This window comes from Megascapheus bottae, chromosome 8, assembly GCF_031878675.1.
Source record: "Megascapheus bottae isolate mThoBot1 chromosome 8, mThoBot2.hap1, whole genome shotgun sequence".
NCBI lineage: Eukaryota > Metazoa > Chordata > Mammalia > Rodentia > Geomyidae > Megascapheus > Megascapheus bottae.
Genome location: NC_143516.1, coordinates 32,068,013 through 32,080,367, shown reverse-complemented (window position 1 = coordinate 32,080,367; position 12,355 = coordinate 32,068,013). Strand labels below are relative to the sequence as shown.

The following is a 12,355-nucleotide window of genomic DNA, read 5'->3' as shown; positions in this document are numbered from 1 at the left end:
CTGCTAGGCTTGGTGGCTCAAGCCTGTAATCCTAGCTACTCAGGAGGCTGAGATCTGAGGATAGCCAGCCTGGGCACTAAAGACCATGAGACTCTTATCTTCAATTAACCAGAAAACCGGAAGTGGCACTGTGGCTCAAGGAGTAGGGCAGTAGTCTTGAGCTGAAGAGCTCAGGAACAATGCGTAGGCCCAGAGTTCAAGCCCCACGACCAATATACACACACACACACGTTTTCTTTTTTATTCAAAGGGAAAATCTCTTTTAATGTAGTCTAGTCACCAATTAAGCTATATGATATAGAATGCTACCACTGAGACTATAGACAATGTTTGGCATAACATACTTTAAATTTACCAAACTGTAGAGTATAATAACTCTAAATTTTAACCTTTTATTATTTCAGAACACTATCATATCACATAGCCACTAGAGAAAGGTAAGCATAATAATCTTGCTTATGCTGTCACATTTCAAAAATAAAAATATAATCAGTAATCAACATAATTCTACCTTAGATAATATGCAAAGTATAAACGTGCAAATATCCACAACTGTCCTTGTTTACATACTTTGGAATGTTGTCAGCTCTACTGGCAAACAAAAAAAGTTGAAAAGCTTGACATTTACTGTTTCTATTTTGATGAGCACTGTGCTGTAATAGGCCTATCACATTTGATTATTACAGTAATGCTCTGATTATTCCCCTGCCCATCCTTCACTGTGAAGATGAGGGGCTGTGGCTTTACACTAAGTGGCACTGAACATTGGATATGTAATTCAAACAGGACCAACACTCCCAGATCACCTCTGCAGGAAAATGTCAGGAAGGGCCCCTTGGTTACTACATTCCTGGGATCTTTCTACAAATATTTAAGCAGCTGAAAACGTTGCCTTGTTTCCTGAAAGGGAAAGGCACTACCTTTTTGGAAATATGTAGAAAACAGAGAAACACATTTTCTATATATGTAAGTTCCAAGTCTCAGCAGTAAAAGGATTTGTCCATATTGTATTTGAACATATTAGGGGTTGAACATGGTCTCTAAAAAGATTTCATGAAGGATTAACAGCCTGGCTTACCCCATCTTAGAATGTAACTTTAGTTAGAAACAAGGTCAGTGAAGATATATTCAGTAAAAATGAGGTTACTCCAATAAAGGAAGCACTTAATTCAATATGACTAGTAAACTTACAAGATGACAATGTGAATGCAGAAATTATGTGGTCCACAGAGAGGAGTGCCTGGGGCTATGGAATGCTGGGAAATGCAATGGAGAACTCTACTGGAGAACTGTAATGAAGAGTTAAGAGAGGGGCCCTGCTGATATTTGATTTTAAACTGGGTTGAAGAACTCCAAGAGAATAAATTCCTCTCATTTTAAGCCATCTAGTTTGAAGTACTTTGTCCCATGAACTCAAAAAACTTACACACCCTTATATACAATGTTATCTAAGTAAAGTTGGGGCAAAATAGCTAAATTATATTTTCATTCTGTAAGATTACATAACATTATGTGATTACCTCGACACTTAAGAGAGCCTCCTTGGTCTCCTTTAGCCTGCCTCTAGTCATGTCAAGCTCAGTCTGCAGCCTTTCCTGGGAGTCTTGAAGACTCGCAATGAGTCCTTCAGCAGAGCCAAGCCCTTGTTCACTTTTCCTTACCAGGTCTTGGAGGCGGCCAATCTGCAAGGAAACAGGGTACTTTACATATGTCGCATGGTGACAGTTTCACAGCTTCTTAAAAGTTGTCCTGAGTTGTTTTGTTACTGAAGGGGTGCTTTCTCCATGAACTTGGAGGAAGCACTCAACTCATCCTCTAAAATGGAGTCCTCTCTATTTAAGTCCAGTTTGGGGGGAGGTTGTTGTTGCTTTTATTTTTTTTTATTTTTTGCTAACCATAAACAGATAACTCTGGGGCTAGGAGTGTGGCCTAATGGTAGAGTGCTTGCCTAATACACATGAAGCCCTAGGTTCAATTTTTTGGTACCATATACACAGAAAATGCTGGAAGTGATCCTGTGGCTCAAGTGATACAGCGCTAGCCTTGAGAAAGGTCAAGGACAATGCCCAGGCCCTGAGTTCAAGCTCTAGGAATGGGGGGGGGGGGAGAGAGTGAAAGAGAGGGAGACAGAGGGGAGAGAGAGAGGGGAGGGAGAGAGAAAGAGTGCACAAGAGAGCGCACAAGAGTGCAAGTGCACTCTGTCAGTTGGCTACTTGGTACACACAGCCTTCAGAATAAGTTGATTTTTGTGTTTCCATAAAAAACTTGTCTCATGAAATCTTTTAAGAGTTGCATTTCTATACTCTTTAAATTAGGAGCAAATTTATTATAGGGCAGATCACTGCCATCTAATAGTGAGCATCAAATCCATGAATGCCATGCTTTAAACTGTCTAGAAAAATGCTCCATTAAACTAGTTTTTAAAAAGTCTTATGAAAACTATAAAAATTACATTTGGTCATTTAAAAATAATACCTGGGTACTCCTTACAAATATAGAGATTACAATGAAAGCGCTCTCCCCCCCCCCCCTCTCTCTCTCTCTCTCTCTCTCTCTCTCTCTCTCTCTCTCTTACTTACTCTCTAGTAAGTTCTGAACTCAGGGCCTTTTACTTGTTAGGCAAGTGTTCTTCCATTTGGGCCACACCCATAATCCTTTTGCTTTATTCATTTATTTTAATGCAGTCATATGTTTATGCTGGGGCTAACATGGAGTGTGATTCTATTTATGCTTTCTTTATAGCTGAATGACAGGAATAAACTATTATATCCAGTGATTATTGACATGAGGTCTCACATTTTTACCCAAGTTGGCCTTGAACTCTAATTTCTGCCTCCCCAGTAGGTAATATTACAGGCACAACCCATTACCACAGTCTTTTATTACTGAATACCAATCAATACTTACTGAATAAATGAATAAGACAATTATTGAAAAAAATAGAAGCAACTAAGAGATAAAATGTCATTAACATCTCAATATGTTGATATTTAACTTCTAAAAGGCCCCTCCCTTCCAATAACTTCAGTTTCTCTAGTTTTATAATTTATCAGGGCCACTGCTAGACCACACTGTGGCTCTAAACAGAAGACAGACATTCCCCTAGGTGTGGAAGCAGCTCCTGAGTGTAGAGAGGCGTAAAGAACACTTCACATGAATCAAGGAAAGACTCCCCCTTTTTAGGGAGATGGTTCTGGGAAATGTAAATTGTTTCTAAATTTCTTCTGTAAACAGTACTGAAATTTTGTCAGTAGTCTTTAATTATTTGCTTAAGTTCAAAATATAAAATTGAAATAGTTGAGTAAAGCCGAGTGCCTATTTACAGCTCTCACACATGCTGCTGAGTCTCTTCCTGGGAAATTTATACAATTTTATGTTGCTCTCAGCAACTTCTAAGTGTTTATTTCTGTATCCTCATCAACTCTGTATGGTCTCACTTAATTTTATCATTGTGGTAATGGTAATGGCATCAAATTCACTTCATTTCTAGTTCTTAAATTATAGCAAACACTAAAATTGTTTTCCATGTTCTTTACCCCATAAAAGTCAGTGTCTATATTTTTCTTATTACTTTGTAAACATTCTTACAATATTAAAGACACAAATTCTTAGTGGGCTGTACAATTTGTCAACTACTTAACTCCATCCCAATTTTTCTCTTTTAATTCTGATTATGGTTGTTCTGATATGGAAACATTTTAGCTTTAATAGTACAAATATTGTGTTTTTGATTTATGACTTTGGTATCTTGTTAGAAGATCTTCTTTGTCCTAAGCTTATCAATTGTACATTTTCTACAGAGTGATATTACCCAAATTAAACTAGGAATGCTAGAATCTATCTTTTCACTGAAGTTGTAGAATTATTCTCAGGAATCCTAGTGTACTTTTTTGGGGCTTTATACTTTGACTTCTAAGCACTGTATGACATTAACTTTCTTTTGTATATCTGCTGTCTTCACGGCTTTCTGACATCGACTAATATTTGTTCTTATGCTCTGATTCCTTCTCAGTTATTTTCCCTGGTTCTGTTAACTCAGTGCTTGTCCTTCCCTTCCTCACTCTACTCATTAGCTTGAGAGAATTAAAGGCACGACCCAGACTTCTAGTCTCACTAGCACCACCTAGTCTTTAGCTCCAACCCTCAACTCTCCACTCTGTTCCTCTAAGTTATCTCATGATGCATTCAGAATGAGCATATCCAAACAATTCATTGTCTTGTCATTCTAAGAAACTTTCCTTCCTATAACTTCTGTCTTCTGACAGCAGCATCATTATCTGTCCAAATAATACCTCATTTACTTTATAAAGTATTTTAAATTTTCCTTTGGAATAATCATTTCCATTCCCAGTTTTACTTCCAAGTCAAAATGCAATTTACAATCTGCAAATCATATCCCAAGGCTGGTCTATGGTAACAGAATCTTAAGTCACGTATTGATCTCTAATCACCATCTCCCTTTCCCTCATAAGTCATTGTGTGTGTGTGTGTGTGTGTGTGTGTGTGTGTTTGTTAGTCCTGGGAGTTGGACTCCGGGCCTGGGTGCTGTCCCTGAGCTCTACAGCTCAAGGCTACTGCCCTACCCCTTGAGTAATAGCGCCTCCACTTCCAGTTTTCTAGTGCTTAATTGGAAAGAAGAGTCTCATGCACTTTAGTGCCTGGGCTGGCTTTCAGCCTCATCCTCAGATCTCAGTCTCCTGAGTAGTTAGGATTACAGGCGTGAGCCACTGCACCCATCTTTCTACCGAAATTCTTTTTTTTTTTTTTTTTCTAAACTACCATTGATACCGTGGTGGCTCTTTTTAATATAATTTTATCATTACCATAAGCCCACAATCTTTGCCTTGAACAAGATCCCCTCACAATTAGTCTTCAACTTCCTTTCTATTATATTTCTTTGTTAAGCCCCATATATACCTTATAATTAAGTATAGTAGTTGTCACTGGGGTCAACAGCTCCTAAAGAACATTTGGCAATGTATGGAGACATTTTTTAGTTGTTATGTTTAGTAGAGAAGGAGTGATAGCTCTACTGGTGGGCAAGTAACAAAGCATAAAACCTTAATAATGATGAGGTAGAGAAATAATCATTTGCCAAGACACTGAAACCTATTTACCAATGACTATACTTAACATTGTTCTTCATATTCATATTAACTTCCATTATTTCAGTATTTGGTAAATTTATGTCTACTTTCAAAGACTATCTCCCATGTCACAGTTTTGAAATCTCCAATATTATTTTCCAGGGCCATTATGAACCTATACGACAAAAAAAAACCCACTTCTTCTTTCTTGTGGTCTTAAACTAACAGGTCTGAGTTTTCCTTTTTTTTTTTTTTTCCCAAGTCCTGGGTCTTAAACTCAGCGCTTAAGCATCATCCTTGGACTTTCTCAAGGCTAGAACACTACCAGCACCACTTCCGGCTTTTTCTATGTATGTGGTACCAAGGAATTGAACCCAGGTCTTCGTGCATGCTAGGCAAGCCTCTTACCCACTAGGCCAAACTCCAGGCCCCAGGTCTGAGTTTTGTGACGTTTTGTTGAAATATTGCCACCAACCAGAAAATATCATTACTTAATAAGTGCTTCCGAACTCATGAAACTATGGAAATGTTACTAACTGAACAAAGCAAAAATTGACAGACTCTAAGGGGAGATGAGAAAATCAACATGATGTCAGTTTTTAGCAAATAATATGACAAAAAGATAATGTCAGAGTAAACACAGAAATGTTGAAGGAACTAGTATAAATCCTGAGTGGTTTTTTTTTTTTTTTTTTTTTTTTTTTTTTGTTGGTAGTGGGGCTGGAACTCTTGGCCTGGGCACTGTCCCCTGAGCTCTTCAGTTCAAGGCTACCACTCTACTACTTGAGCCACACAGCCACTTTGGTTTTCTAGTGGTTAACTGTCTATAAAGAGTCTCATGGACTTTCTTACCAGGACTGGCTTTGAACTGCTATTCTCAGATCTCAACCTCCAGAGTAGCTAGGAATACAGGTATAAGCCATCAGCACCTGGCTAATCCTGATTTTTATGGACAGGCATGTAGTCTCTATTGCATGACAAAAACTGACTGTGCTCAGAAAATTTAATTTCTCTCCTGTTCTAGGTCACAAACCTAAGTTGAACACAAGCCAAAATTCGTATTAATATAAACCACAGTTTCCAACCACAATGCAACTGGCACTGAAAAATAATTTGAACCTCATACACTTCTTCCAAAAAGCAGATGGCCTGTGTCCTGCTTGATTTTATGAAGCTAGTATAACTTTGACTTGAAAATCATGAAATTATAGTATGAAAAACTACAAAGAAACCAACCTTACTGGAACTCAGCCTCAAGAATTCTACTACAAATATTAGCAAATGGAATCTAGCATTTTATTAAAAGGATAATATATATATATAATAACTAGAATATACTTTAGAAATTCAAGGTTGATTTGAATATGGGAAAGTTGGTTAGTATAAGGTACCACAGTAGCAATTTTTAAAAAGCATGATTATAGCTGGGCGCTGATGGCTCACACTTGTAATCCTAGCTTCTTAGGAGGTTGAGATCTGAGGATTGCAGTTCAAAGCCAGCCCAGGAACAAAAGTCTGTGAGACTCTTATCTCCAATTAACCATTAGAAAATGGGAAGTGGGGCTATGGCTCATGAGGTAGGGTGGGTAGCCTTGAGCTAAAGAGCTCAGGGACAGACCCCAGGCCCAGAATTCAAGCTCCATGATTGACCAAAAAAAAAAAAAAGCATGATCATAATAGGCATAGAAAACTACATCTATTCATGTTGTTTGTTTATTTTTTGTAAATGAGACTCTCATTTCTAGGGAATTTCCCTGATATAATAAAGGGCACTTACAAAATGAAACTCTGGGGAAGCATCTTAATTAACTGGGAAATGTTGATACCCTTTCCTTTCAGATCAGGAAGCAAAATAACAATGCTTACCATCTCTAGAGATCCTACTCAGCAAGGCAGGGCAAGAGAAAAGACACCCAAAAGACATCCCAGACTGAGGGGAGAGCAGAGCATGCAGAAGGCTGAGCCACGTGCATTGTTGGAAGCCATTCTAAAGAGGCACCAAGACATTAGCAGGATTCTAAAACATAACTGAAGATGTAGCTAGAAGAAAAGCAAGTAGACAATATTACCTAGAACTACTGTCAGTGAAGTTACACTGTGTAGGCTGGAAGAATACTTAACCCACTTAGAAGTGGAAGAGGAAGCCTGAGGACGGAGTGGGGCATACACATGGTCAGTGAAGTGCCTGTGATGGATGGAGGTGGGTCAAAGAAACTAGGAAAGCCAAGTTCTACTGAAAGAGGTATGCAATTATGAAACTAGCAGTGGGTCTTGGGCAACAGAAGCCAGACTAGGCTAGGATCAATAAAAACCTTATGGCTTCCTTGTTCCCAAAGGGAACTTTCTCTGGGCAGAGGTTTAAAAATAACTCAGATAAGGAGGGGGAACTGTCAGACTGTCTAGGGGTACTAGCACACTTTGGTGCACATTTTGGTCTGGTTTTTGCGGGCAGAAGCAGAGTGATAAGAAGTAATAGTTGCTAAGGTAGGAGGGGCTGGAAAGATGACACATGTCAAGGCCAGAGCTAGTGTGAGGGAGATGACCCTGCAAGCCATGAAGGATGCGCCTGAAGAAACTGAAGGATGATAGTGGGGAGGGCTTCCAGCAAACAACCTCAACTGAGACAGAAGTGGGAAAGAGGAGCAAATATTGTAAATGGCCTTCACATTGTTTTACTTCCAGGTTTTAAAAAATTAAAACATTTGTGTTTACCCTATTCTGGGCCTTTTCTTTTCCAGGCTAAAGAATATTTCATTTGTTTACTTCAGAGGCCAATATCTAGAAGTCATAAACCTAATTTTTCTTTTAAAAATGAGTCACAGTGTTAGAATACTAAGGTGATGTTTTACAAAAAAAGCAAAGATACCTGGTTTCCTTTCCAGTAAAGTGACAATATTGTTTTGCTTTTTCCCAATAACAATAACAAATTACATTCCCCTTGCTTTTGTTTTTGGTAGTACATGTTTAACTTAAGTGAGTTACAAGCAAATTCTTGCAAAAAAGTCAGCACCATTTAAGTTCATTAATTTTAAAGATTCTTTAATTTTACTTTAATGTAACCTTCACTAAGGTTCACTTATATAGATAGTGTTACCAGTATAAGTTACACAGAAATAAATATGTGTATGTAGTGTATGGTATATGTGTGTATGGCACATGTGTATGTATATGTGTGTTAGTGTGTGTGTATATGGTGTATGTTGCATGAGTATGTACATGTGTGTGTGCTGTATGCGTATTCTAACTGATAGGTTCAAAGATTCTTGCCTCTTGATGAGCTATATTCAGCTTGTCTTCTAGTAAGTCCTTTAGGCTTTCTAGCTCTAATTGAAGTTGATTCTTATCCTCTTCCATATGCAGCTTTTCCTTTCTATATCGTTCCTCCAATTCCTTATGAAAGAAAAGAAATTTCATAAAATTACACATATTGTACATCCTGAAAAACCAGAAGATAATCTTCTGAAATGTATTTTTTTATATTTTGATTATTTTGGCCATCAAATTAGCTTTGTCCTTAAATTCTATCAAAGTTAAGAATGAACTTACCTAATTCTACTGGCTAACATTGCATCATTCTGAATCACCAATGATATAGCCATTAAAACCTATTAAAATCATGAGACTATATAACTAGTCTAGACCATTAAAAACCAGAAAAGTAGTTAGGCACTACTTACAGGTTCATGGCTATAATCCTAGTTCCTCAAGAGACTGAAAACTGAGAATCTTATTTTGAAGACATCTTTGGCACACAAATTCATGAAACTTTTACCTCCACTTAACTAGCAGGAAAAAAAATATAAGAATTGAAGGTGGCTTAGTAATAGAGAGTCAGGTATAAGCAACAAAAGCTGAGTTCTTTTTTTTTTACAGTTTGTTTTCAGTTTTCAACCACTTAATAAATATGTGATGAATTACACACAACAATCACCATAATTTGTTTACTGGTATTCCTATCTTAATTTTTATACATTTCATCTATATTTTCTTATCAACTGCCTCTATTAACATTCCTTTTTCAATTGTATTTTTAGTAAAGAATTTATTAATATTTATCTTTTACATATATTTTTCATTATAATTAATTGAAGGGTTACATTATATTCACCAGATAAACGGTGTATAACTTCACAAACATTGATACCTTTTCTCATGTCTTGATCCCCATTCCCTCCCCCTACCTCTACCCCTCATCTTGTTTTCCCCCATCCCTATCCTAAATAGGATATACGCGTATATAACAAGGTGAAATACTGTAATAATACGAGATAACCAAGGGATAGCAAAAGAGATGAGAGATAACATAGTACATTAAGGACAACAATCACTCATATGGCTTTTGTTTCTATAACCTGGAGGTCCTCTCACTTAGCATCATACTATATGGCCTTATGTATCTAGGCTTTGCTCTATTGTAAATCTCTGCTAGGAGAGCCCAAGGTTTCTACTGGTTATGACAAATGAGGGAAACCATTGAGCCTATGTTCCTTTGAGTATGGCTTACTTCGCTTAATATGATTTTTTTCTAAGTCTTTCCATTTCCTTACAAATGGGGCAATGTCATTCTTTCTGACAGCAGCATAGAATTCCATTGTGTATACATACCACATCTTGTTGATCCACTCATCAACTGAGGGGCATCTGGGCTGGTTCCCTATCTTTGCTATGGTAAATAGTGCTGGAATGAACATTGTTGTGCTAGTGGATTTTCTATGTCCTTGTTTCTGGACAATTGGGTAAATGCCTAGTAGTGGAATTGCTGGGTCATAGGGGAGCTCTATGTTTAGTCTTTTGAGGAACTGCCATAATGCTTTCCATAGTGGTTGAACGAATTTGCACTCCCACCAACAGTGTAGTAGTGATCCCTCCTGGCCACATCTCCTCCAGCATCTGTTGTTATCATATTTCTTGATCATGGCCATTCTAACTGGAGTGAGGTAGAATCTTAGAGTTGTTTTGATTTGCATTTCTTTTATGGCCAGAGATGTCAAGCACTTCTTCATGTGTCTATAAGCCCATCTTTTAATGGGATGGTTGTTATTTTGGAGATTAGTTTTGGAGTGATTCACTTTTTTGAGCTGTTGATATATTTAAGATAATTAACATCATATTTTTACATCATATTTCAAATCATGTATTTAACAAACAATTATTCAAGAAGGGAATCTCTATACACAATCACTGGTACTTAGATTTTATAACATAATTAAAATTAGGCTGAGAGTTTGTATGTCATAGATACATATTAATCTATGTAATAAAACATTATGCCTATAGTCATAAATTTTTATGTCCATGTAGTTGTGTTTATATTTTCAATACCATGTGCATAGCATTGGGTACACAAATAATGAGTCCTCGCTCTTGTATTGTTTGGATCTAATACCTACATATTAAGGATATTATGTGCATTTTGTTCCTTTGGTCTTGACTTGTCTCACTCAACATGACTGACTCTAGATTCATTCACTTCCCTACGAATGCCATTATTTTATCTTGTCTGTTGGCTATGTAGAATTCCATTGTGTATATATATATATATATATATATATATATATATATATACCACATTTTTTGTATCCATTCATGTGCAGTAGGGCATCTGGATTGTTTCCATCATCTGGCTATTGTGAATAGTACAGAGATGAACATAGCTGAGGTGTCCTTATCATAATCTGGGTTATGATGTTCAGGATAGATGCCCAGGAGTGGCATGGCAGGATCGTAGGGCAGGTCTATTTTCAGTTCTTTAAGAAACCTCCACACTGCTTTCCAGAATGGCTGAACTTGCTTCCAATCCCACCAGCAGTGTATTAGGGTTCCTTTTTCTCCACAACCCTGCCAGCGTCTGTCATTGTCTGAGTTCAAAATCTTGGCCATTCTTCCCTCATTTGTCATAATCAGTAGAAACCTTGGACTCTCCTAGCAGAGATTTACAATAGAACAAAACCTAGATACATAAGGCCATATAGTATGACACTGAATGAAAGGACCTCCAGGATTTAGAAACAAAAGCCATATAAGGAGTGATCGTTGTCCTTAATGCACTATTTTATCTCTTGCTGTCCCTTGGTTATCTCATATTGTTACAATATTTCACCTTGTTATCTGATATATTGAATATATGCGTATTTGGTTATTTGAAATCAGATAGGGAAGGGGGGAAAACAAGATGAGGGGTGGGGGTGAGGGGAGGGAAATGGGGACCAAGACATGAGAAAGGGTATCAATATATGTGAAGTAATGCACCTTCTACCTGGCGAATATAATGTAACCCTTCTATTAATTACAATAAAAAATATCTGAAAAAAAAAGAGCTCAGGGACAGTGGCTAGGCTGAGTTCAAGACCCAGAACACACAAAAAAAAAACAGAAAAAGAAAAGAAAATGATAGTCTATACTTTTCATATTACTGTTATTCAATTTAATCTGCATTTTATGTAAATTTACAACAGTGGAGTATTAAAATTGGGCCTATACTTGTCACTATATTTGAGGAATAACTCTAGAGGAAAATCAGATAATATAATGAAGTCAATAAAAGGATGTTTTCAGCAGGAAAAAAATCTTGGCCATTCTTATTGGGGTAAGGTAGTATCTTAGGGTTGTTTTTATTTGCATTTTCTTTGTGACCATAGATGATGAGCATTTTCTCATCTGCTTTTCTGCCATAAGTCTTTCTTCAGTTCCCGTGCCCATTTAGTGATTGGTTTGTTAAGTGATTAGTTTCTTAAGTTCCCTGTAGATACTGGATATTAATCATTTGTCTGATGTGTTATTGGTAAATATCTTTTCCCATTTGGTTGGCTGTCTTTTTACTTTAGTAGCTATGCTTTTATCTGTGCAGAAACTTTTTATTTTTAGGTAGTCCCATTTATTGAGTCTCTCCAATCTGTTGTGATCCTGGGATTCTGTTCAGGAATCTTTTGCCTGTGCCTATGAGTTCCAGTGTCTCTCCAACTCTATTGTGTAGCAGTTTCAAGGTTTCCAGTCTGACACTGAGGTCTTTGATCCATTTTGAGCTAGTGCTTAGGGTCAATTTTTAGCTTTCTGCTCGTGGCTTCCCAGTTTTGCCAGCAGCAATAATTGAATAGACTGTGTTTGTTCCACTGTATATCTTTGGCTCCTTTGTCAAATAAAAGTTGACTATAGGTATGTGGTTTTATTTCTGGATCTTCTATTCTGTTCCATTGATCTTCTGGTCTATTTTGTTGCCAATACCATGCTGTTTTTGTTATTATGGCTCTATAGTAGAGTTTGAAATCTGG

The 12,355-nt window shown here is 37.2% G+C and overlaps 1 protein-coding gene across 6 annotated transcripts in view; it reads right to left on the bottom strand.

The window, feature by feature from the left end:
- Positions 1 to 12,355, bottom strand: part of Fam184a (family with sequence similarity 184 member A) — a 92,750-nt gene that overhangs the window by 41,868 nt on the left and 38,527 nt on the right. For all 6 annotated transcript variants that reach the window (XR_016536477.1, XM_090338210.1, XM_090338212.1 and 3 more), the window contains exons 6-7: positions 8,355 to 8,477; positions 1,521 to 1,682 (exon numbers count right to left, since the gene is read on the bottom strand). Coding sequence is in view for 5 of the 6 variants with exons in the window: in XM_090338210.1 (XP_090194336.1) it covers positions 1,521 to 1,682; positions 8,355 to 8,477 (285 nt within the window). In the remaining variant the exon portion in view is untranslated. The remainder of the gene's footprint in view (positions 1 to 1,520; positions 1,683 to 8,354; positions 8,478 to 12,355) is intronic.